At 31.1% G+C, this 26,111-nt stretch overlaps 1 protein-coding gene across 1 annotated transcript; it reads left to right on the top strand.

Annotated features, from left to right (window-relative positions):
- The first annotated feature begins 21,482 nt into the window (after window positions 1-21,482).
- On the top strand, window positions 21,483-22,766 carry LOC126672876 (uncharacterized). Its single transcript, XM_050366824.1, has one exon. It carries the CDS (start codon window positions 21,483-21,485, stop codon window positions 22,764-22,766), a length of 1,284 nt encoding a protein of 427 aa, XP_050222781.1.
- Window positions 22,767-26,111: the final 3,345 nt, after the last annotated feature.

The following is a 26,111-nucleotide window of genomic DNA, read 5'->3' as shown; positions in this document are numbered from 1 at the left end:
TTAAGAACAGCCAAAATCCAATAAGAATTTGCGCATAGTTTATGGTCTTTAACTCTTTATCATCCACTTCATACGGCTTCCCAAGACAATATATAAATTTATCTTGTAATATGAGTTCGAGGATCTAATTGTTAAAAGCTTTAAAAAAATTATTTAACCTTGAAATATAAACTCGAGAACGGAATTGACATTTTATTTGTTTATTTATTGATTCATTTTAAAATCTTTCAAAAAAAATTCAAATTATATAAGTAGAAGAAAAACTACAAAAAGAAAAAATTAGATCAAACGATGACTTATCTTTTGGCTATCTTTTTTTTCTCATTCCAAAAGGGCATATTGTGTGGTCCAAAAAAAAAAGTAAAAATCATTCGATTTGTTTAATTTTCAAAATATATATTGTATTAATTTATTTATTATCTCATTAATTACTAACAAATTAAGTATGATTAAAAGCATGATTTCCTGTTATTAAATAGAAAAGATAATGGCATTGTTAAATTTAAGTAGGAAAAGATTAAAAAAATCAATAAGAAAGGATATAATTTTATTTTTTTATGACTTTTCAATTAAGTTTTTGATTCTAAAGAAATAAGAACAGTGGATCTGTTTTTTTTTTGTCGATAGGTAGAATCTAATTACGTCAGTTGTTAGTAGTTAGTTATTAATTTTAGATGTTAAATTGACTTTAAATGACTTAGTCTTACTGAAACTCGAAGCCGAAATCTAAAAAATACAATTGGAGAATCTAGTCAGTTGAGATAGACCACATATGTTGTTTAGTCAGAAAACTTGTTGTGTGTTTTCCCTCATATGGTCGAAAAAACATTATTTTATTCGTTTGTGGTTCTTTTATTAATATTTTATAAAAAATCAAAATAATGGTGGTTGTTTAACTCATGAAATTTCATAATAATAATTTTTTGAAGATTTTTTTATCTTTTTCTACAATCATTGTTTTATGCAACTTCAAGCTTCTATTAATGAAAGATTCTATTAATGAAAGATAGACGGTGGATAAAAAAGAGAATGAAACACAATATTATAAGCCCAATCGATCTGCCCCTGAACCTATCTATTTTTTTTTTATAAAAAAAACTGCAATTATTTACTATTTTTTGAATATGATTGCATAAAGTATTTTTCGAGGCAAAGCCTCATTCAATCATTTTCATAATTGAAGGATGGGTCATTTTTAAATTTCTTTTTCCTATATCTTCTTTTTCTTTCCCATAATCATGGGCCGTCCATTTGTCAGCACATTTCAGATAAGACCAAACTAGCTTAAAATAGTCATCGCGTCACACGATAATTGTCGAATCAAAATCCAATTTGCCGACCACATTTTCCTTTAATTTTACAAATTCATCGATCGCCCCTTCAAAGAATAAACAAAATGATAAGTTTCTTTCCTCCTATATTGATAAAAAAACATATTAGATTTATTTTACTTTAGATCATAAATAAGCAACTATATATATATATATATATATATATATATATATATATATATATATAAATAGCTTAACTTAAATAAAAGACATAATTACTTAAAAAAAATCCCTCCTTAAATTTTTTTCGTTTATACCCTGACCTTAATAAACAGTCATTTGTATCCAATTTTGTGTTTTTATATTTCGTTCCTACCCAAAAATAATAAATTTGTCTCTTTTCATTTGAAAAAAAAGTTAAAGATAATCCTTCATTTTATATTTATATACCAATTAGACGTAATAACTTTTTATTTAATTGTTTTTAATTTTTTCATCATTTAATTCATTAAATTGTCAATTATATTCTCATATTGGGTAGAGATGAAATTATACTAAGCTCAACTAACTAATTATACTACACCACAAGAGAGCTAAGAAGTTATACAATACAAAACATAAAAAAATTTACACACCGACTCTATATTTGCAATCTCTGATATAACTACACAAAAATATTCGAGCTATTTCTTTTGGAGAAGAGCTTCAGAAGTATATCTTGTTCAATAGACATCAGAATATCTCGATCAATCACCACTACATCTTCAAAAATGGCTCCATTTCTTCCTCTCTAAATCTGATAAATGTGCAATAAACGCAGTTTTTCTCACTTTCGCAAGCAAGCTTTTCCCATTTGTTTTCATGCTGAACCAGGACCACTCCCTTCTCCAATGCCTCACTTTTTTGTTTATCATGAAATTCTGTAAGACTTTTATAACCACACCAGCAGACATCGTGCAATTGAAAAACATGTGCTCTATGCATTCTTCATCAAACTTACATAACACACAGACATCATGATCTATATATCCTATTCTTTCAATTTGTTCCTGGTTCTCAGCTTTTCCTTAATGGCCAATCAATAAAGTTATGCTTAGGAATGTATCCCGAACTCCAAAGTGTTCTCCAAGTGTTCTCCACTATGTTACCTTTGTTTGCTCTATTCTAAAAGCTTTTCAAGCAGAATTAACCGAGAAAAAGCCTTTAGAATTAGGCCTCTAGGTGATTCCATCATCAGTGTGAGGCTTGATCGAGAATTGCTCCTTTATCATCTTCCAAGCATTTTCAGTTTGCACATCAATAGAATTGGGAAGCTTCCATCCACCTCAATGCCATAAGTCTTTCACTTTAGCATGTTTTGGAATATCATAATCATCAATTGAAATGTTAGGAAAATGATAAATCCCATTCCTCTAAAGAGTAGTCAAAACAGACTTTGATCTCTTACCTTAACTTGATAATATTTCTCCAACTCCAGCTATTTGTTAGTGGTTTTACTATACTCCAGAAACTCAATAACTTTAGCTTATTTTAAATAATCCTTTGAACCCACAAAAATTCTTCAACATCTATATGCTTCATCACAACAATTTTATTTCAAAGTTCATTCACTCTTTAACGTACCAACTTCTTTCCAAGCTACAAAGTTCCTGGATCTGCAGTCCCTTTTCATAAGAAGTTTTTGCATAGCTTTTCAACTCCTTTAGTTACAGACATAAGTAGAATAAACATTGAACACAGTATACTTGCATACTAAACAGAACCACATTCACCAACTAAAGACTTCCTGCATAACTCAAGTGTCTTACTGTCTAATGGAAAATTCTTCTTGTTATCTTATCAATTTACCCACTACAGTTCTTTTAACTCAAATTTCTACTAATTAGGGGGACACCTAAATATTAAATTAGCAATGTACCCTTTGTGAATTCCAACTCTATCAGAATACTATTCTTTACATTCCCATTTACCCCATTAAAATATAGGCTATTTTTATGCTCATAAACCTGCAAACAGGAGACCCCATAGAAGTGTTGCAACACCCTAACAATTTGCTTGATACTTCTGATCTCACTCTTACAAAATATGAATAAATCATCTGCAAATCTCATATGCTTGGTTTTTAAAATTTTACAGCCAGAATAATAGACAAAACTATCATCACACATAGCTTATAAGGCTCTAGACAAATACTCCATAAGCAACACAAATAATAGCGGATAAATAAAGAAGGCGGGGGAGAGGGGGGGGGATCTCACTCAAGCCATTATCCAGGTTATGAACTTATTAGAAAATCTAAGGTCAAGCAAATTTCGTCAATATAGTCCCACTAGACAGAATCATAAGCCTTTCTAAACTCAATTTTCATAGCACAATCATTCCTCCCCTTAAATTTATGATAATTAAAAACAAATTCATGTGCTAACAATATAATGCCACTAATCTTTCTCCCTGGGACAAAGGCATATTGAGAATGATCTACAAGATACCCCAAACAGTCTCTTAATCTATTAGCTACGATTTTAGCGATGCATTTGTAAATAACATTGCAACATGAAATGGGTCTAAAATCACTTAACTGGTTTGCATTCTTTGTCTTAGGAATAATAGTAATGATAGTGGCATTCACCTGTTTTTTAAGAGTTTCCTATAAATCCTTAATAGTTACACACACACCATCACCAATAATAGCCCAACTCTTTTTGAAAAACAAACTCCCAAAACCATATGCTCTAGGGGTTTTATCAGACCCGATCTCAAACATAGCCTTCTTGATTTCACTATCAGACACAGACAAGCATAACTTCAACATATCATCTTCAGACACATATTTTTCCTTGGCCAGAACTTCATAATCAATACAACTGTCTTTGTTCTTATTCTTCCTAAAAAGGTTCTTTTAGTATTGAATCATACTGCTAATCAGATTTTAATTATTAATCACCACAACATTCACATTTAAGTGAGAGATCTTATTTCTGGATTGTCTTTGTGAAATTTTCTATATGGTATGAAAAACCTATGATGTTTGATTATTAATAAAAATTAGATTCTTTTTATTGGAATTAAAAATTTAATGAGAGTTTAGAAGTAGAGAAGATTGACACAAAGGTTTAAAGTGGTACGGATCAGAAATTGATCCTACTCCACTACTCAATCAAATATTGAGATTTAGTTACCACTAAATGAGATTTACAAAGAGTTTTCTAAGCTAACTCCAAATTTAGTACTTTATAGCTAAACACCAACTATGAAGGAAGATAGAATTTAAAGAGAGTTTAAAAATAGAGAAGACCGACACAAAGGTTTAAAGTGGTTCGGATCACAAATCGATCATATTCCACTAATCAATCAAATATTGAGATTTAGAATCCATTAAATGAATTTATAAGAGTTTTCTAAGCTAACTTCAAATTTAGTGCTTTATAGCTAAACACCAACAATAAGGGTTGAGTTTTCCAATACTAAACTCTAACTGATTAGGAGTTTACAAGTTTATCTCAAAATGAACAAAATAATATAGAAAAATTTAAATAAAAAATATAAAAATTTGTGTATAAAAATAAAATAAAATTAGATATATAAAATATAGCTATTAAAAATTAAAATTAAATTTTAAAAGTTAAAAGATATTAGCTGCTGGTGCAAAGCACCAAAAAAATAGTTAAAGTTTGTCATTTTTTATTAAAAGACACAAAAATGGACCCATTAAAATCTATTTTATCGTTTTTTTTAACATAAACCGGTTTTAAACTATTAAACCTACTTTTTTTCACTATGAGAAAAAGGGCAATGATGAGTGTAATAGATGGCCATGTTCAAAAGGAGGTGTAGGTAGTTAGTCCATAATTTAGGAATTGTGAATGCTCTTAGTCTACTGTGCATAAGAAAAATAATAATTTAGGAAAATGTTCTTCATTCGAAACTTTTTGTAGGTATCAGATATGGAAATATCGTGTCAAAATTAGAAAATTTCCTCATAGGCATAACAAGGTGACGGGATTAATTAGATGTAAGAATTGGGGGTATTGAATATGAAGATCATTAAACTTTTGAATTTTTTCATTTCAGTCACTAAATTATTATTTTTTATTTTGATCACTAAACTTTCATTTTTTTTTATTTCGGTATTTCATGCTAAAAATGTTTAGCTGGCAGCCGGAAGTTGACATGTGACAATCAGATTATACAAGTTTTATTTTGAAAATTTTACATACATAATTTCACTTTAAAAATGAACTTTTACATCAAATAATGCATATATGACAAGTTTTCAGGTTAAAAAACATTAATTCCGCTTGCCATCTTAGTATTTTTGGTCGAAAAATACTAAAATGAAAAAAAATAAAAGTTTAGTGATGAAAATGAAATAATAGTTTAGTGATTAAAATAAAAAAATTTAAAAATTCAATGATATTCAGAATTAATTACCCAATAACTGCTATCGTGTCAAAAGGAATGCCAATTCTGACAAATAAACAGACATTTGTTGTTTGAATGTGCTCATCAAAGGAAGTTACAAGTTTTGGATTTGATTCTCCTACAACAAGACAACTTTCTTTCATTGTTTTTGTTTTGTGCTAAGTTCATTTGCAAGATTTTGTATAATTATATCAATTACAAGCACTATTATGATAGAATAAAATTCACAGAAAATCAGATAATATTTATTTACATTCTCACTTTAATCTTTTCTCGCTTAATCCTTTATTTATTTTATAATTTCCTTATTTTTGATGATAATTGTTTGCAATTACATTTATATGTGTGGCAATAGATATATTATTGATCTATTAAAAGATGATTTTTTTATAAAAAAAAATCAAAATATTTGCGTGTTGTGTCTGTTATAGCAATACCTTTTCAACTCATTAGGATAATTATTTTTGAAATATTATATTTTTATACCCATTTTTAAAATTGAACCATTTTTTTGCTGCCATGTCGTCCACATCACTACAATAAATAGTTGACATGACGACACCCGCAAGCTAACCAAACCTATAAGATGATCCAACCAAAACCAAATTCAATATATAAATCAAATTTATAATTGATTAGTTATATATTATAAAAATTAAAATTTCAAAAATAAAAAACAAAAACTCCAAAATCCTAAGAGATTAAGATTTTAAATCTAAAAAACCAATCAAAATTTAAAATCATTAATTTAACTTAAAAAATCTAAATCAAAAAACAAAAAGACCCTAAAACTGAAAAATGCAACACAACTGCCACCCTTCATTTTTTGCCACCACCTATCCGTCCTCATCGCCGTAAACTAGCCATTCTCGCTGCTCCACTTGAATCTGTGAGAAAGACGAACGACCTCAGTTTTGTGTTCGTCTGAGGAAAATGAACTAGGTGATGTTTATCAGAAAGATGAATTGGAAAGACGAACTCTGCTCGTCTTCCTCAGACGAATTCAGATTTGTGTTTGTTTGAGGACAATCCAATTTGTCATCCAACGAACAGCCTTGGGGCTATTTGTAAGAGGACAAACAACCTTGGGCATGTTCATTAGAGGAAAAAAATATATCTGAATGTGAGAGCGGTGACTGTCATTTTAGGTTGAACGTCAAATCTCAGGATGAATATGACGGCTTTTGATTATTTATTTTTTAACAAAATTTAAAATTAATTATATATATATATGAAATATATTATAAAATATATTTATTAGATTTAATTAGGTTAAATTAAAATTTTAAATTAATTTCAATTAATGTTAAGTAGAAAATATTAATTATTTTTAAATATATATAAATTTTATAAATAATATAATTAAACAAAAAAATATTTTTTTGCAAACCGACACAAAAAATATAAATGTAAGTAAGAATTTAATTAAATTTTAAATTAAATAATGTGTAATATATCTAATCGTGTTTAAGTGAGTTAGAGTTGTTTAATCCGTTTAGATATGAAACTAACCGTCTAACAAACGAATGGATTCGTTTTTGACACAAACATATTTATATTAGATTCGTTTAGTTTTGTACCGTGTCGTATCATTCAATTGTGTCATGTTTAAATAATTAGTGTTGCATTGTGTGGCTTATCCATTTTTATTTTCAGTCCACTTTAAATGGAGGCCGACTGTTAAAGTTAATAGAAGACAAAGGTTTGAGGAAGAGTTGGCTAGCTCTATGGTGTGAGAGCTACTAGAGCTCGATTCAAATTCTATAAAATAATAATTATTATTATTTAAAAAGTGGAATATTTAGTAAATTTTAGGCACAACTCATTCTCACGTCTTTGTACACTTTTATTTATTTGATGTCTGGTTTACTTTAATTCTTTAGTTAGTTCTTTTATTTTTTATTTATTTAGTTCTTGTACTTCCATTTTCGTCTAAATCCTTTATAAATTTGTTATTTACGTAGTCCTTTTTAAAGTTTCATTTTTTTATTTACTTCGTCCCTGATCTATTTTTTTAAGGACTAAATCATTGCACTATTTAATTGTAGAGGGACTAAATAAATAAAAAATAAAAAGTATAAGAACTAACTAAAAAAGTAAAACACAAGCACTACCCCTTCCCTAAATTATCAAAAAAAAGGATAGTTTAATTGTTAGTAGAGTTTTCTAGCCGTCTCTCTCTTTTGGAAAATCTTTCAAACCCTAATAAGTTTTCTTCTTCTTGTTTATTTGGGGGTAGTTTTTGGCCATTTTTGGCCAAAAATCACCTCACCAATCTCTCAAATTCATAGTTTTTATCTTTACTTTTTTAATAAAATTTATTTCTTGGCCAATTTTGATCTAGATCTAGAAATTATTTTCTGCCATAGTATTTTAATTGAGATTAGATCAAATCTAATCGAAATTAAGAGTAGTTTTTTTTTTCATCTTTGGAGATGAAATTGTTTTTTGCAGTGCAAACGATTTGGATCTCTTAAACAATTATAGGCAGCATCTTACGACGGATTTCATCAAGTACAGGTATGTTTTGCATCAATATCGATATTGTTGTTAATCTTCAAGAGAACAGATGTATCACAAAAGATGTGATCAGTCGTGCATTCGAAGTTAGACTTTCTTAGAACGTTCAATAAATCTAGATTTTATTATTAGATCTAGTTTTAGTCTACAAATTTGGGTGACCCTTGGTGGTTAATTTAGCCCTAGTCGATGACTGTATTTTTACAGCTCTCATCATCTTTTCTAGAATAGTTGACTCAGTATGTTGAGAAACCGTTCATGTAATTTTCGTTATTATTAATGGAAATTTTAGCCTTTGTAAAAAAAATAAAAAAAAATAAAGAAGTAAAAAAGACCAAGGACCAAGTAAATAAAAAGTTAAAAGTACAAGGACATTAGGATGAGTTAAGATTATATTTTATTTTGTTTTTATTATAAATATGCATTTTAACCAATTAATATGATACACATATAAAGATGTATAATAAGTTCAAATAAATAAAAAAATTAAGATATTGTTTTATGTGTATACAAGGCTTGTTTAGACTCGCAAGCTTCACGAGCCTCTGTAATTGATGCTCCAACTCGTCTTGAGATGAAACTTGAATAGCTAGAACTTGAGCTCGGCTCAAATTTTTGTGATGATCTCGAGCTTTTTTTGGCCGATCTCGAATAATTCACGAGTAGTCTGACTGGTTCACACCTTTTATTATAACTATATTCTAACGATAACAAATTTAAAAAATCTCTATGTACGTGGATGTAGTTCACATCGAATAAACCAGTAAACTCTAATATTTTGATTATTTTTCTCTTTAAATTTTGCATAGCTTGTGTATCGACAAACATGTTTATCAAATGACTCAACTAAATATTAATACTATATAAAATACTTACTTTCCAGCTTGTCTATTAAATCTATATGCAATGAGCTATTAACACATAATTAACCTTTTTTTATTAAGTTTCAACTATGAAGTACGAGTCTTTATCTGCCATTGACGTCCAACCCGCAAGATCTTCTCTGCATCATTCGGCTTGGATGAATTGGCGTCTCCTTATCACCAATCTTAAGGAAAATATTGATGGGTGTTTGGTGATAGCGCACAACGGAGGGGTGCGGTCGCGGAAAGTATATTTCAATTCAGAATCAAAATACAATTCGGATGTTGATAACATCAACACAATCATGTAGGATCAACGTTTCATCTAATTTTAATAGCTAGCATCTAGAAATCAAGAAGAATATTTATGTTCATTTCTTCAATGATTCTTGTAGTCCGAAAGTACGACGATCTCAAGTTTGTCCACATGAGTATGCTCCCGATTGAATCCTTGTCTCTAAGTGATCCGGTCGAGTTCCTATTGTCGAGAGATCTAAGACTCAATTTTTTCTACGATCACCTCCTTGCTCGGATGCATGAAAACTTCTCCAAATCTTTGAGTGATTGATGAACTTATTATTTGAATTCCTTCAAGGAACCTTAAGTTTTCTCAAAACTTTATATTTGAACATCTTCTAGTGTATACTCCCTAGAACTAACAACCTTCTTATAAGTTATACCCTCTTGTACAAATCTTGCATTTGATACAAGTGTGGTATAAAGCATATGAAAGTCCTTATGAAAGCAAATCAATCTCTCTATATAGGCAAGAGTTAGTAAATTACTCTAAATCTTTTTAAAACACCTACTAGGTTAAGTGTTCACACACTTAACTTAATTAATGCCACCACAAGACACATATCTTGTATATGTGTTGCCATATAAAAGACTTGTGTGCTTCATGTTTATCATACAATTAGTGGATATCCTACATTGATAATTACAGTAATTTTATATTATTGCTTAAGTGTGATTAATTATATTGATTAATCACTTTAGACCTTTAACCACCAAACTTAATTAAAGTACAATTAGATTTCTATTAATTTATAAGTATTATAAATTAGTCTTTAAATTAAATTCTATTTTCAACTTAGATCAAATTTCGAGATATGTTAGTATCTATTTAATTTAAATTGATTTTCGTAAAACAATTGGTTGCAGATCTTATTGTTTATGACTAACTAGGTTCATATCGAAATGGAAATGATAGACATAAAAAACGAATTTGTTATCTTTAACAATTAAAACCCCATTTAATTATTAACTATCGTAAGTTGTGAATGACGTCTAACATCATATCGCGACTCCCAAATAGAAATGAATGTTTTGATGCATTCTAATGAACAATGTTCATGATTAGCATACACTGAAATTCTCTTCATTACAAGATTTCGATCTCGACTAGTGTCACGGTTGGTCAAACACTAAATGTCTCAATCATATGACCTTATCTCTCAAATCAGATTCTTGATAAATATGACTTATGCTAAATACGACTTCTAGTATTATAACTTCTTCTAAACAAGCCATATTCTCCTAACCAGGAATTCATCCATTAAGAACAATTCGAAATAATATAGAATCTTATCTCGTTCATCCGGAGTAATGAATCCTCTCTAAGTTGAGCACCTATCTTCATATACAACTAAATAGAGCTAACATGATATCCTGCGATCTTAGCTCATGAAAAATTTAGGGATAAGAAGTATTAAACTCTAATCACCTATATACAAGTAATTCACCGCAATTCTAAGACTTATATATACAATCATGAACTAGATGACATTATATCGACTTATTTAAAATACTATGTATAAGTCATCTAGCGTACCTTGTTAGACCTACTCAACCTTTGAACGTCCACATGTTTATTTTGATCTTCCATCGATTAGTATGAGACTCACTATCTCCGCTCATTAGTAACTTTTTACTAATCGGGAGAATAAACAAACGTGAAGATCTAGGATAATATGATGCCCTTATTCATAGGATCTAATCGTTCGTGAACTATTATTTAGATCACTTAAAAAAATTTACTATTCATATTATTAACCACTTAAATAGATTCTTCACAATATGATTAGGACAATATATATGTACAAATTAACACATTGTTAATGAAACACTTAATTCAAACGTACCATATATATCTTTGACATTGGGATTAATTATACAAATTTATATAATCAAATGACCGTATGACACATACGATCAACAAGGGATCGATTGGTGGTATTATTCGAGATGAATATGGAGGCTGCATTCTCTATTTTGCAGGTCTGGTTCAGGCCTGCAACAATCTAGAATCCGACCTTTACAGTTTTCTTCAAGATATCTCCAGTTTTTTCTTCATATTTTCGGATAGAAATATGGTGACTAATGATCTTTTGAAATTTAATTACCAGTTGGACCATATTATGACTTGCAGCTTTTCTGATTTGCCAAATTCGATAATCTATTTTATTGCTCAGGATATTAATGGTTTTACGTAGGTTTTTTTTTTGAGATAAAAAGTTCTATTAATCAAAAGCTGATTGATCAGCCAATATATAGAATTTGATAATCGGAGGGACATGCCCCAACCAATTAGATAAACTAAAATAGTCATATGCTACCACATGAGATTTTCTATTAAAACAACATTTATGCATCTCAATTAAGCTAAAGTAGTCATTTGCTATCAAACTGATAATATTACAAAGCAAAGAGTTGTTGTTGAAGGCATCCATTACAACCTTTAAAATAAAGGGAATTAGATTAGCTTCGCTTGCCATGATAATATTAATTTTAATCGCACGACTGCTACAGCTAGCAGCTATAACTTCATCGTTAAAGTACCTAATCACATCTTCTGTGACATATCTCTTCTCTTGAACATTAAAGACATCATCGATATTGACGCAAAACATACCGATATTTGGTGAAATCCGTCGTAAGATGGTGGCTCTAACTGTTTTAGAGATCCAAGTCGCTTGCATCGCAAAAAACAATTTCATCTCTAACGATGAAAAAAAACTACTCTTAATTTCGATTAGATCAGATCTAATGAAATTAAAATACTAGCATAGAAAATAATTTCTAGATCTAGACCATAAATGGCCAAGAAAGAAATTTTATTCAAAATTAAAGACAATAACTATGGAAAAAAGCTAAAAAGACTGAATATGAGAGATTAGGGAGGTGATTTTAGGCCAAGAATGGCCAAAAACCACCTCCCAAATGACAAAAAGAAGAAAACTTACTAGGATTTGAGAGGTTTCTCAAAGAGAGAGACGGCTAGGGTTTTTTTAAAATTGGTTTTACGTAGGTTTAATCATTCAAAACCCCCTCACTTTTAGGCCTTTTACAAATATACCCCAACTTAGAAATTTTTCCAATTCTATCCTAATTTGGCCTTTTATATTTCAATTGTACCCCAAAACATTAAATTAACCTCTTTTTACTTATAAAAAAATTTAAAATAATCTTTTATTTTTATATTATTAATAATATTAGGGTCTAATTGAAATATAGGCTAAAAATAGAGAATTATTTTAAACTTTTTTCAGGTGAAAAGGTGTCAATTTAATATTATAGGGTACAATTGAAACATAAAAGGGCAAATTAGAGTAAAATTAAAAAAATTCCTACGTCGGTGATTTGTAAAAGGGGATAAAAGTGGGGGGTTTGAGTGACTAGGCCTTTTATGTATTGTAGACATTAGTTGTATTGGTTTGTTTATTAGATATTTTCTTTGTCTATGCCTATGTTGGGTTTTTACTTTTATAATCACGGTTTCTTCTGCTTATAAGTGAGGGCATGTAATAAATTTTATAGTAATGACTATATTTTTAAAAACAATTATTTAAACTACTTTTAAATTAATAAATTATTGAAAGACTAGTCGTATACCCGCGCATTTGCGCGGAATCAAAATAGTATTTCATTTAAATAATAATTTTATCAGAAAAATTAATTAAAAAATGTCGATAGAAAAAACAATTAGCACAAAATTCTTATATATATTATTTTCTTAAGAAAATATTGATAAATATTAATAAAAGATAAAATTTGGTTTAACTCTTTTATACTATACTATTATATCATGTAAATTTTTTTTAACAGCACAAATTAATTAATAAAAAAAGAGGTGGTAAATAATTTTCCAATTCAAACACCCAACTCAACCCATCTAAGAAAACATAGTCTATTTTCACCCAAAAAAAGTTTGAGTAATTATAATATATTAAATATATTTAATTTTATTTGTACATCTATACCAATTAATAAAATAAATCAAACATAATTAAATGTCCCGAAACGTTTCCTTATGAGTTTCCGAGAGTTTTTGAGAGTTTTCGGTTTTTGAAACGGGACACGCGACTTCGTCGAAGTTTTCTTACTTCTTAGTTCATAAGCTGCACAGAACCAATAAAATATATTTTTTTCGAAAAATGACTTATTCCGAGAGATATATTTATATTGAAAAATATCTTTGTTTCAAAAAATAGTTTTTTTCCTGAAAAATACTTTTTTTGCAAAATATTTTTTCTGGAAAATATTTATTTCAAATATCTCACCTTATATTTTATTTTGGCTTTTTTTTTTGTGTTTTGGTGACCCAACCCAACACTGCACAAACAAATTATAATTCAAAATTGTCCTACCCAAAATTGCCCGAATTCAAATAAACTCATCTAAATCCATCCAAAAACACCCAATCGCCACCTCTATTCTATATACAATTAACACTCGATATACAAATTCATGTAAGCTTAATTGCAAAACCAACTAACTATGATAAACTATGATATTATATCACTTATTTTGAAGAAATGCTTTTAAAAAATCAAACCAGGACGAAGCCATTTTTTAGAGCAAAACAACTTTTTCAATCATAGGGTCAATATGATAGAAAAAAAAAAGAAAAATTAGAACATACGCTTAATAAAAAGAAACTAAAATTAGAATGACAACATACAAAAAGATTATATATGTTTTAATTTTTGGAATTCTTTCATCCAAGGTATACACACTTTCCATGAACTATAAAATCACTCAAAACAAAACAACAAACTAAACACTTATTGATCAAAACCCATTTTATATATTATACAAAAATTTAGTAACAAAGATTGTACAAAATAAAATCAGATGTTGTGATTTAGAACATGAGACTACTACTTCCATGTTAACTCAGTAAATTGATTAGTTTTTTACTCAATAAGATAAGTAGTAAGTAATTTTATTGATTTAAAAAATAAAATTTAAATTAAGTAGTTTAACAGAAGTGGCAACTAATAAGAATGCTCGATTTTGTAACAATCAATGAGAAATAAAATTTAAATTAAGTAGTTTAACAGAAGTGGCAACTAATAAGAATGCTCGATTTTGTAACAATCAATGAGAGGGCTTCGTTGGTCCTCTCAATTATATAAGTATATAGATTATAGTCAGTTAGTCTATACTTTTTGTTTAATAGAACTAATTTATACATTAACACTAATTTTTTCAACGGTGTTATTTATTGATTGTATCTATAGTTTTTTTATTATATTAATTATGAAAAATTTAATTGATAATAAATAAATATAGTTGCTTTTGAATTTATTATTCTAGTTTTAATATTTATTTATCAAATTTTTAAAAATTAATTTAGTTAAGTACCATAATTGTTTTTTATTTTAGACTAATTTATGCTAAAAACAAGTTATGTGGCTAAAATGAACGTTATTTCTATTAAATAAACCATTCAATAATTTTTATTTGATCTAATTTATAAAACATGACAAGTTTTAGGTGTTAATTGATAAATCATGAACTGAAGGAGTATATTGATAATTTTTTTTCCACCAAAATAGAATTGCATTATGAACATTAACGTACAAATAATGAAAGTCATATAAAAAAAAGTAAATATATGATCTTCCAGACTAATAATCACCCACGTATCCTCACCTTTTTCCTAACCATCACTAAACCCCCTGACTTTTGTGGCGGCGCCATTCACGACTTCTATGGACGAAAATACTCGAAAAAATTAAAACACCCAAAATACCCTTATATTTAAAAAATCTAACCCAATCCAACCCAAATCATCTATTCAAACCCAAACCATCACCCGACCAATCCACCCATCCTTTCTAGTCGTCTTCACAGGTGAGAATACGACCGGATCTGGTCGTCTTCTCACCTAATAAGACGACCAGTTTTGGGCGTCTTCTATATGGATCTGTTCATTAAGAACAAATCAACTTGGATCTATTCTTGACGAATAGATGTGGACCTGTTCGTCAAGAACAGATGTGGATCTGTTTTTGACGAATATATGTGGATCAGTTCGCCAAGAACAGTTCAAGAACAGATCTGTTCTTGAATTGTTCTTCAAGAATAGATTTCAATCTGTTTTGCGGCGACGACTAGGTTAGGTCGGCGACGATAGGTTGACCGGATGGGTTAGATTAATTGAGTGTGGTTTGATTTGATTGAGTGGTTGGGTTTGATTGAGTTTGGTGAATTTTGGTTTAATTAAAAAAAATTAGGATATTTTGGGTGTTTTTTTGGATATTTGGTGATGAGTCACCTAACACGTGGCGCCGTCTTTTTTTTTTTAATTACAGCAGCCAAAAATTAAGGGGTGTTTTTGTCTATAAGGCCCGTGAATGAGGCCGCCACAAAGGTCAGGTGTTTAGTGACCGTTTTAAAAGATCAGGGGGTTTAGCGATTGTTAGGGCAAAGGTCAGGGTCCATGGGTGATTACTAGCCGATCTTCCATGATTTGAACTACTAAATAATAAGTAACAACCCAAGATACAAGTAAAAATTTAATCAAAAGTAAGAAATATCTAGACATGAATCCCGTAAAATTAATACAACGATGAACAAAGTTCCTTTAGACGATATATCCGATTTGACAAACGATCTGTCCGATCCATTGAAATTTAGTTGTACTTTCTGATCTTCATCTTCAATGAAATTCTAAACAATAGATCTATAAACCTCCCTAAATCTACAAGAATTTGAATCTAAAGTCCGAATAAACAATAAAAATTCTTGAAAGATCTAGGCCAAATGTCGTAAAAAGGCCAAACCTTTCACAAAAGTTTCACAAAAGTTCTGACCTTTCAATTTTGTCGATTTTGGCCAAAAACTGATTATTTGATTTTACAAAAGTCCTTACCTTTCAATTTTGTCGATTTTGGCCAAAAACTGATTATTTGATTTTACAAAAGTCCTGACCTTTCAATTTTGTCGATTTTGGCCAAAAATTGATTGTTTGGTTTCACAAAAGTTCCGACCTGTCAATATATGTGCATGCCACATAGGCACCACATAGGCAAATTGAAATCAAATTGAGAGTTGGCCACAATTGAAACCAAATAATTTGTTTTTGGCCAAAATCGACAAAATTGAAAGGTCAAGACTTTTGTGAAACTTTTGTGAAAGGTTTGGCATTTTAATGACATTTGGCCAAAGATCTAATAAATCCATAAGAGGAGTAAAAACTATATAAATTTTATTCAATCATGATAAAGAAAAACCACTCAAATTGAAAGATAAATTTCCGAATGAAAACGTATTGGATCAAAGAGTATAAAGCTAAAATAAATAGTAATATGGACGGAAAGAAAATGATTTTCTGACTAAGATGAAGAGAATGTTTTTGATAAAGAAGGTAGAGCAAGAAATTGGTACTTAAATTCTACATAAAAGTAGCATGATTGTAAGAATATAGATCAAATAACACATAATAAGCGCTACTAATGTTTAATAATTTCCTATAGTGCTTTTGATGTAAACAGAAGCAGCATTCAGATCAATGCAGGTGTAATGTAATGCCCATAACTTGGGTTCTTTATTAACTTCATGGTTCAGCGAATCTGACTTTTATTAAAGATGAACATGAAATGGGCATTCTTTAAATTGCAAGCTTATTTTGGGTTATACAAGCTGTTGAAATTTATTATAGTATAAATGTATACAGTATAAAGAAAATGATCTATCAGGAAATTTGCAAATACTATGAATTAGACATATTTTTTGACATATAAATTAGACTACGAAGATTGGAGTTGTTATCTTTAATGGTCGGCAAAAGATTGGAGTTGGTATAGTTGTTAGGGACTCGTCGGGTCAGATTGTGCAAGCTCGCCAAGTAAGCTGGAATTGTACGTACTCAGCTCGCATGGCCAAAATCATGAGTATTCGGGAAGTTTTGAGTTGGTTAAAAGGGCGGGATAATTGTTAGTCGATGATTGTGCGGTATTAGCAAAGCAATTTCACAATATTATCTTTATGTTTGTGAGACGATCTGCAAATCAGACTGCGCATGTTTTAACGCAAAATTGCCCGTTCCATTTTAGGTCATTAGGAGTGGTTCTGTCACTTTCCTGAGTATCTCGCAGCTGCTTTTGGGTTGATTTAATGAAATCATTTACCAATAAAAAAAATAGTACGAATTAGACATAATAAATTTGTTCAAATAAAAAAAATAATTATACATGGCTAGGACTTAGGAGTGTGTAAAAATCGAACAGATCGAACTGAAAAATTGAACCAAACCAAAATTATAGGAATTATTCAATCATTAAAAGAATATAATTTGGTTTGATTGATGTACTTATAAATATTCAACTTTTTTATTCAATTTAAATATTTAAAATCAAAATGATAGAATGAATAATAAAAAAACATTATTTTCGTATATACACGTATTTTATTTATAAGTATTCAAAAATAATATTAAATTTTACTTATATATACATTTTAATATGTAAGAAATGATTGATTGAAAGTAAATTAATTATCTATTTTTTAAAATATAATAATTTTATATTTAATTCATGCATTATTTGATATTATAGATGTCAAATTATAAATAGTAATTATTAATTTATGAAATATGAATGAATAAATGTATTTTAAAAATAATATTTATAATTTTAATTATCTTTGATTAAACATCATTCATGATATTTAATTTACATTTACACAACAACTTTTTAAAAGAAATTATAGAAATGTAATTTTTTTACCAAAGACTATCACCACCGACCACCGTCGACTATTGTCAAATATCGCCACCAACCGGCACCGTTTACAATTACACTCGGTCGCTGGAATTCAGTGGTGGATTTTGATGGATCATATATTGTTGTTTTTATATCATATCAATAATTTAAAATTTGTATAAATTTGATGTGACTTTTGGTTGATTTTGATCGATCTTATATTGTTTAGGTGGAACTGACATGAATTTTAGGTGGACATATAAATTTTATATTGTTAAATTCACGTTAGATGAACAATTTAAATAATGATGTAATCATTTAAAAATACCTCATCTTTTTCCGTTTCTTTGTTTGTGGTCTATCTTTTAAAATTTTCAATTTTTAGGCTATTTTTGAATTTTTAATTTCAATTATAATCATTTATTTAAATTAAAATAAAAAAATCAGATATGTCTTTTATATTGATTTATGTTTGACATTTTTTATGATAAAAATGCAAATTGAAACAATATAAATATTATATTTTAATTAATCACTTTAGTTTGAACAAATGACTACAATTAAACTAAAATTAAAAAATTGTTTCAAATTAAAGTTTTTATAAGATGGGGTGATAAATGCGAAAAAAGCTCTCATTAAAGAATTGTTTAAAATTAAAGTTTTTATAAGATGATGTGATAAATGAAAAAGTTGAAACGATGAAATATTTTGGTATGATTAAACTTTATATAATTGAGTGGATCTGAAGTGGATTTTAGTCGATCTAGGTAAATTTTATACTGTTGTATTCATATCACATCGATAATTTCAAATTTTACATGGATCGGACGTGATTATATAATTATCGTATTGATATCAATTTTAATTAAAAAAATTACATATGTCTTAAATAGAAAATATTATTTATTGGTTGAATCACATTGATGAATTAATTAACTTTTAAGGATCGACATGTATGACATGGCCGGAATGGTCCCTAAGTCGAAACCAATGATACCCAATGCACATTTGACGCGTTCAAATTAATACAAGTGAGTTGCGTTTCTCTTTAAAATCGATGAGCCATCATCTCCCAACAATGCTATTTTCTGATCGCCATACTTCTTTTGGTCCCCTTCATAAAAATTGACATGTTACAAATAGTTTCGAGACTGTTTCATATTGGTATAAGCATGCCACCTCAGCACTTGAACGATCAATTTGACCCTACTTTTTTTTATTCCAAGAAGGTTCACTAGGCTCCAAATAGAGCTAGACTACAATAAATGCCGTTTCTTAATTATATATTCTTTCCGTCCCGAAAAAATAGATCATTTGAATAGACATAATAATTAAAAAATTCTTAATCATTTTAAAAAAATTTATCTTTTTAATTTTTTTATTCATGGACTAAATTTCTAAAATCATAAATTTTAATCTGTTTTTTAATTTTTGAATTTAATTATATAACTATTTGTTCAAATTGGAGTAAAAAGAAACTCAATTTATCTTCATATTACTTTATATTATTTCAATTTTTTTTACAATCATCAAACATAAAATAATATGAAAGGTATATTTGTCTTTTTTTATTTCTATTTAAATAAATGGCTACAATTGAAAAATTACTAAAATTTAAAATTTAAAAAGTTTATATAACTCAAATTTCAGCTCCTTTACTTTAATTTTTTTATGTAACCTGAAATTATAGTAGATAACTTTAACGTAAGGGAACTACACCATTCAAAAAATAATAATATTCTTATAAGAATGATTCAATAAAAAACCAGTTAAGATGTTTTTTTAATATATGTTCCACACTTCAATCATTAATTACAGAAAAAAATTAATTTAAATCCGATTGATATGATTGATGGAAAAAAATACAAAGTTGATCCTAAAATCTTCGACCAAAAAATTACACCAAATAGATGTCATTCATAGTAGCGAAGAATCTAGAATCAAATCTATTAATCCTTCTTTGTTTTCCTCTTTAAAAATAATATTGTAAAAAAAATATCTTGCTACTAATTATATTTTTGATAACTTTGCCTATGCATAGGTAATTAATGGGTTACTTGATCATGAATAATCCGCTCCCAAGCCCGGGTATAAGGAGGAGACTTACAATATATTTGAAAATTCTTATCTAGACTTGATATATGAATTTTCCACGTACCTATCCAATGATTGGGGAAATTCTTACGATAATCAGCGTAAACTTTTGGATGATCTCTTATTTTTCTTGATAATGGATGATCTTTTAAAGAATATTCAAGATAATGTTCTTTAGTATATGATGTTTACACTTTACGCACGGTATTGTGGTAAAAGATTAAAAATGAGATCCAAAAAGAAATTAATAACAAGTTAGAAATATTTTCAAAACAAAATCAGTTAGAAGTTTGAATGAGTATTTTGGAATCAAAAAGTTTTAAGATAAATAGAACTAAAATTGCGTATATCAATCGAGTTTAAATATAGTGCCTCACGCCTAATTTATTTCTGTTTCAATTCTGTCATGAAATGGACATGAAGAGAGTTCTTGACGATGGTCCGTGGACCTTTGAACACCATTTGTTTATCTGTAGACAACTGATAATTGGGGAAACGGCGGCTGAAGTTGAATTGTGGGATGCAGTCTTGTGGGTGCATGCTCTTGACATTCCGTTGGGAATGGCAACCCAAAGACTAGGAGAGGAAGTTGGTAATTATTTGGGGAAGTTTATCGGTCATGACAATCGGATTGTTAAACCTAATGAAGGTAGTTCGATTCGTATAAGGGTCAGTATTGATGTTCGTAAACCCCTAAAGAGGAAGATGAGACTCAAGAGGAGTGCGAGTGCGTGGAGCTGGATCAATTTTCAATACGAAAGAATCCCGATGTTTTGTTTCTATTGCGGGATTATGGGGCACTCTGAGAAGTATTGCGCCAAATACTTTGATAACCCTATTCCGAGAGAATTATTGCCATATGAAGCTAGCTTGAGGTATGTTTTTAAAAAGAATCCGGCAACCATGGATGAGAAGTGGCTCCGGAAGACGACGGCGGCTAGGGCAGAAGTTGAGGAAGGAGATGATGACGTGGCCATTTTGAATTCAAAAATGGCACAGAATCTCATGATTGATAGAGCAAATCCAGAGATTGAATTTCAAAATGGAACAAGGAGTGATAAGGGGGAATTTGAAGGAAAGATTTTGAATTTCGGGGCAGAAGATCAGAGGAAATCATTTACTGTTATATCAAATCGCAGTAAACCAGATTTGCCTATTGAGTTGTATGATGAGGTGGCAGTGGATGCCAAAAGAAAAAGATCTGTTAGTGGGCTAAACCTAAAAGCAAACGTTAGTGGGCCAAATTTTCATGCTTCGGACATGATTATTGATCCAGCAAGTTACAGACCGGCGGACCTTAATGAGGTCGGCCCACAACAATGAGTTGCCTCAGTTGGAATTGCAGAGGATTGGCCAGTCCTCGTGCTTTGAGATTCCTGCGTGACTTGGCTAGGAGGAAGAATCCTTCTTTTATTTTCCTGTGTGAAACGATGATTAATGAAGATAGAATCGTGGCTTTACGGAATGCTATGGGCTTTGAAAACTCGTTTGTGGTGGATAGTGTGAGGAAAAAAGGTGGTTTGGCGTTCTTATGGAAGTCGTGTTTTGATGTTACAGTGTTAGGGTGGAGTAATCACTATGTGGATCTTTGTATCAACTCTGACCAAAGCTGGAGGTTGACAGGGTTTTATGGTTGTCCGGAGAGGAGTCGTAGGAGAGAGTCGTGGGATTTTTTGCAGAATTTGAGCTTGGCTAGTTCTCTTCCGTGGTGCGTTCTTGGTGACTTCAATGATATTCTGGCTTTCGAGGAGAAAAAAGGGGGAGTAGCGCAACCAAACTGGTTAGTGAATGGTTTTCGTGATACTGTTTCCAATTGTGGTCTCGTCGATATTGGAGCTGCTGGTTATAAGTATACCTGGTCTCGGGGAAGGGGTGATGGTCGTAGAGTGGAGGAAAGGCTGGACCGTGTTTTATGTTCGAATGAGTGGATGGCTATGTTTCCTGAAGCTAGGGTGAATAATCTTGAGCAGTCCACCTCAGATCATTTACCTATCTTTCTAGCTATTATTCAGGATGCAAGTGATAGGTCGAAGCGGGTCTTCCGGTTTAATAATTCTTGGCTCATTAAAAAAGATTGTGCCGAGGTTGTTAATTCAGCGTGGAGTGCAGGAGGGAATAGAGAGTTGTCTGAAAAGCTGATTATGACTCGTGATAGTCTCAAGAGCTGGAGTGGTGACAAAGGGCCTCAGTTCAAGAGTCGGCTTGATAGATTGAGGAGAAATCTGAGTTTGCTACAGAATAGAAGTGATAGTGGTGGCTCTCGTCAATATGTAGAAGCAGCTAAGGAGTATAATGCAGTGTTAGGGGAAGAAGAAGTCCACTGGAAACAGCGGGCCAAATGCTTTTGGCTTTCAGAAGGAGATTCCAATACTCGCTTTTTTCATAATTTTGCTAATTCCAGGAGGCGTACAAACAGTATTGATAAATTGCGAGATGAAGATGGAGTTTGGAAATCGTCTAAGCATGAAGTGGAAGGTATCATTTCAAGGTATTTCGAGAACTTGTTTTCTGATTCCAGTAGTTCTCCTATAGTGCTTGATGTGGTGGTGCCGTGTGTTTCTAATGACGACAATGAAGGCCTGTTGTGCGCTATTTTGGGATAGTGAGGTCAGAAATGCAATGTTCAGTATGCATAATGATAAGTCGCCCGGTCCGGATGGGTTTAATCCGGCGTTCTTCAAAAAGTATTGGAGTGTGGTGGGTAAAGATATGTGTTCTTTGTGTAGGGACTTTTTTGCTAAAGAGGGGCTTAATGATACTACCATTGTTCTTATTCCTAAAGTTAATAATCCTGAAACTGTTGCGGATTTGAGACCCATTGCCTTATGTAATGTTGCTTATAAATTAATCTCTAAAATTTTGGCGAATAGAATGAAGAAGCTTATGCCTTGTATTATTTCAGAGAATCAAAGTGCTTTTGTTGAGAATAGGTTGATTACCAATAACTTTCTTATTGCGTATGAGATAGGGCATTACTTGAGATGCAAGAGGAGGGGAAAATTGGGTATGGCGGCACTAAAGATTGATATGAGTAAGGCCTACGATAGAGTTCGGTGGGATTTTGTGGAATTTATGCTTCGAAGGTTGGGTTTTTGTGAGAAATGGGTGAGGTTGGTTATGTATTGTGTGACTTCGGTGAAGTATACGAGTATAGGGAATTGTGTGAATTTGGCGCCCATTAAGCCTAGTCGGGGATTACGACAAGGCGATCCTCTTTCGCCTTATCTTTTTATTATTTGTGCGGAAGGCCTTAGCCGCATGTTAGCTTTTGAGGAAGCGATGGGTAGAATTCATGGAGTGGCTATTTGTAGAGGTGCTCCGTCGGTTAGTCACTTGTTTTTTGCGGATGATAGCTTCTTATTCTTTAGGGCGTCGATAGATGAGATGGAGGTGGTCAAGGGAGTGCTAGACGTGTACGAAGTTTTATCGGGCCAAAAGGTTAATCTCAATAAGTCTAATATCACCTTTAGTGCGAATACTCCGGTGGATGTTAGACTTAATATTAAGAGCATCATGGGTGTGGAGGAAGTTAGTGATAGTGGGAAGTATTTGGGGCTTCCATCATTAATTGGGAGGAACAAAACGGATATCTTTCGATTTATCAAGGATAGGGTGTGGAACAAAATTAAAGGGTGGAGTTCAAAGCTTCTATCTAGAGGAGGTAAGGAGATTTTGATTAAGGCGGTGGCTCAAGCAATGCCAAACTATGTTATGAATGTGTTTCTTATTCCGCTTGGTCTTTGTGAGGAGATCGAGAGAATGCTTAATTCTTTTTGGTGGGGCCGTGACCGCGTAAAGAAGAAAGGCATTAATTGGGCAAGTTGGGATCGGCTTTGTATGCCGAAAAAATTTGGCGGGATGGGTTTCAAGAAGATTCGGGATTTCAATATAGCTATGTTGGCTCGTCAAGCTTGGAGATTTATAAAAACGGAAAATAATTTGATGGTGAGGATTTTTAAAGCTAAATATTTTCCGAATTCTTCATTTTTAAATGCTAAATTGGGTTCGAATCCGAGTTATGTGTGGCGTAGTATCTTTGAAACTCAAGCGGTGATGATCAAGGGTGTTCGGGTAAAGATAGGTAATGGTCGAAGTACTTTTGTTTGGGGCAGCCCTTGGGTTGGTGGCGAAGGCAGTGGCCTTATCTCTTCGGATATGCCTACAAATTTAGCCAAGTCTAAAGTTTGTGATTTGTTTGATGTGGGTAGTAGAGTGTGGGATATTGGGCTCCTCAAAGATGTGTTTAATAACGATGATGTTGAGAACATTCTGAAGGTCCCGTTGAGCTATAGAGATGTAGAGGATGATTGGCGGTGGAAGTTTGAAGCTCGAGGTACGTTTTCAGTTAAGAGTTGTTATAGGGAGGTGCATGGCGAGGTAGTTTCCTCTCCTAATCCTGTATGGAGTAACATATGGAAGCTCAAGATTCCTCTCCACATTAGAAACTTTCTCTGGCGGGTTTGTAAGGGATTTCTCCCGACAGATGAAGCTCTCCGACGAAAGCAAGTTTTCGTGTATGATCAATGCTCAATCTGTGCCAATGGGTCTGATACAGCCGAACATATTTTATTTTCTTGTTCTTTAGCCAAAACCTGTTGGAGTGTGGTACAGGTGCCGGAGATGGTGACTGGTTCATCGGTGGAAGAATGGATTGCGAACTGGGTGGCTGTTTTGTCGTCAGAAAATTGCTCTTTGGTTGCCTTCATTTGCTGGAATCTTTGGTTGAATCGAAACAGTGTCGTTTGGAGCAGTAAACCGGGGACTGCTGATTCTGTGTTGACAGCAGCGTCGGCCCAGCTTTCAGCTTGGAAGGCGGCGCATGTTCCGGCTGTTGCTATGAGAGCAGTGGGTCTTTTAGAGGAGGATGGCAAAGTGAGATGGACTCCCCCTAAAATGGGCGTTCTCAAAGCTAATGTGGATGCGGAAAATTTCTCAAATGGAGCCGGTACAGGAGTTGGTATTATTGTTAGGGATTGGGAAGGCAAGGTGGTGCAAGCTCGGCAAGTTCGGTTCCCGGGTTGTGTTAACCCAAGATCAGCGGAAGCTATGGGGATTAGAGAGGTCTTGAGCTGGTTAAAAGGTATTCCGAATCTAATCATTGAGTCGGATGCGTTGGAGGTGATTTTAGAGATTCGTAATCCAAATCTCATTGAAGTGGATACCTTAGTTGATGATTGTATTCATTTGGCGAAGCAGTTTAGTAATGTTATTTTTGTCTTCGTGAGTCGATCTGCGAATCAGGCAGCGCATAGTTTAGCGCAGAATGCCCGTTCCATTTCAGGTCATCAGGAGTGGTATTGTCACTTTCCTGAATTTCTCACATGTATAACTGCTTTGGAGCTTTAATAAAGTCTATCTTTTTCCTCAAAAAAAAATATAGTGCCTCAATGCATACAATTTAAATATCCTAACTCAATATCCTTCAAAAAGATGGTGATTATGGAGAGAAAATTAATCATTGTATAACTTTTTAGAAGTTTCAATATATTAATATTGTCAATAAGTGATTTCATATGAAGAGTTTTATAAATTTTAATCATTAAACTATTACTTTACTATACGTTATGTAATATAAAAAAACTCCAAATTAAACATCATGGCTATTTTGACAAGTGGATTAAACATAAATTGTGGAGTTATAATCCTTTATTTTAAATTACTAGTATATTTTGACAAATCTATTGATCATAAATTTACAAGTGACAGTTTTTCATTTTAAATTGATTTAAAATTTTATTTAAATAAATGTTAATTTATATTAGATATTTTAGTATTTATAAATTATGAAATATCAAAAAGTTAAAAAATTAAAAAGTTTTAAAGTGTAATGGTTATGTATAGGGCTGAACAAAAAATCAAACCAAACTAAATCGAACGAAAATTTGTTGTTTGCTTTGGTTATTATGTGAAAATGGTCTGATTTGGTAGTTAATTTGAAAAAGTTTGGA

The sequence above is a fragment of the Mercurialis annua genome, linkage group LG3, assembly GCF_937616625.2.
Source record: "Mercurialis annua linkage group LG3, ddMerAnnu1.2, whole genome shotgun sequence".
NCBI classification, from domain to species: Eukaryota; Viridiplantae; Streptophyta; class Magnoliopsida; order Malpighiales; family Euphorbiaceae; genus Mercurialis; species Mercurialis annua.
Note: the sequence above shows the minus strand (reverse complement) of the source record. Positions and strands in the feature narration are given on the sequence as shown.